Genomic DNA, 1,712 nt, shown 5'->3' with positions numbered 1-1,712 from the left:
CGGGACTTAATATTTGCTCCTGCTGACTCAACAGAATCTTAAAGGGGCGGGACTTAATATTTGCTCCTGCTGACTCAACAGAATCTTAAAGGGGCGGGACTTAATATTTGCTCCTGCTGACTCAACAGTATCATAAAGGGGCGGGACTCAATATTTGCTCCAGCTGACTCAACAGAATATTAAAGGGGCGGGACTTAATATTTGCTCCTGCTGACTCAACAGGATCAAACAGAGCGTCATATTTGGCCATAAAGCGGTTCAACTACCCATCTGACAGGTAACCCTTTCCCATCTTCTACCTGGTGATCTTCCGGGGGATTTGGCAGAGTGGATCCCCCCGTTGTGGCTCTCGTTGGGGGGCAGAAGTTCCAGGGTCATTCTGGGTTTGGGAGTGTACTCTTTCCTGGGTTTACTCGACACTTCTTTTATCCTGAAGGAAAGAAAAAAAAAGAACAGAAATGTTTGAGTTAAACCACGCAGATTTATTTTTACAGTGGTATTTGTGTCCCGAGGTGGGAGGACGGATCGATACCTGTCCTCCATCTTGCTGGAGAGCTGTTGGAGGATTTCGGAGGAACGGCTGTGGTACTCCAGCTGGGCCTGGACCAACGCTGCCAGCTGGCTCACCTGTTCTATCTGCAACACAAACACACATTCATTTGTTTCCCGCCTCCGATGCGATCTCCGTGTCCATGCTGGGCCTGAGTCTGGACCGGTACAGCATCCCACAGACCTGCTGCCTTAAACAAGCTGAAAAAGTGTAACCATGGCAACAGGAAACACATTTTGAAAGTGAAAACCAGATGAATATTCAGTTGTTTGTCCTTTCTGTGACTGATTATGAAATCAGAGCTCGYGGTTTTTTGTATGGCTACAGTTTGTAAAATATGTTGGGTGTAAAGGTTGATTCTTCAACAATGATCTTCTAAATAYTTTATTTTATTTATAAAAATTATAAATAGGTTAAGATCTCTTCTTTGTTCTCTTCATCTACTTCAGCATACTGTCTGCTTTTGTCTTCCTTTGCTACTTTTAACTAGCTTCTTGGTTCTTTTAGCTAGCTTTTTGCTACTTTTGCAAATAGTTTGACTTTTATTTTTTAGCCCCAATTTTGCTTATTATTTATTGAATTTTGCTACTTTTAGCTAATCTTTTGTTATGTTTAACAACCATTTTACAGATTTTGTTTTGCTACTGTTAGCATTTCCTTTTCCTACTTGTAGTTTTAATCTAGCCTTTTGCCACTTTTATCTAGATTCTTGGTATTTTTATCTAGCTTTAGCTACTTTTTATTTTTTAGCTCCTCATTTGCTAATTTTAATATTTTCAGCTAATCTTTTAAGCTTAGCTAAGCTTTTGTTGATTTTAGTTAATGTCTTGCTACTTTTAGCCTTTTTCCTACTTGTAGTTTTCAGCTATCCTGTTGCTACTTGTAGTTTTTAATCCTAGTTTTTGATCTTTTCTTTTAGAACTTTGAAACTTTAGCTTTTAGATAGCTATTTAGTTTTTAACTACTCTTTTGCTGATTTTAGTCCGTTTGTAACTTTTAGCCTATAGCTAGCCTTTAGCTACAAACTTTTGTTTTCTTCTTCAAACGTTGGCATGTTTGTCTCTTCCTGCTGATTTTGATTTGATTTGATTTTGATTTATTTATTTAACAGGAAAAGATCACTAAAAATCAAGCCTGGCTCAGCATAATTGCTGTTTTACAG

General features: G+C 38.5%; 1 protein-coding gene across 1 annotated transcript in view; it reads right to left on the bottom strand.

The window, feature by feature from the left end:
• Nucleotides 1-1,712, bottom strand: part of LOC106536264 (endophilin-A1) — a 9,460-nt gene that overhangs the window by 3,201 nt on the left and 4,547 nt on the right. The window contains exons 7-8 of the mRNA XM_014033470.1: nt 533-636; nt 300-430 (exon numbers count right to left, since the gene is read on the bottom strand). Of these exons, the coding sequence (XP_013888924.1) occupies nt 300-430; nt 533-636 (235 nt within the window). The remainder of the gene's footprint in view (nt 1-299; nt 431-532; nt 637-1,712) is intronic.

Source organism: Austrofundulus limnaeus, unplaced genomic scaffold (genome assembly GCF_001266775.1).
Source record: "Austrofundulus limnaeus strain Quisiro unplaced genomic scaffold, Austrofundulus_limnaeus-1.0 Scaffold1750, whole genome shotgun sequence".
Lineage (NCBI taxonomy): Eukaryota > Metazoa > Chordata > Actinopteri > Cyprinodontiformes > Rivulidae > Austrofundulus > Austrofundulus limnaeus.
This window is presented reverse-complemented; position numbering and strand designations above follow the sequence as displayed.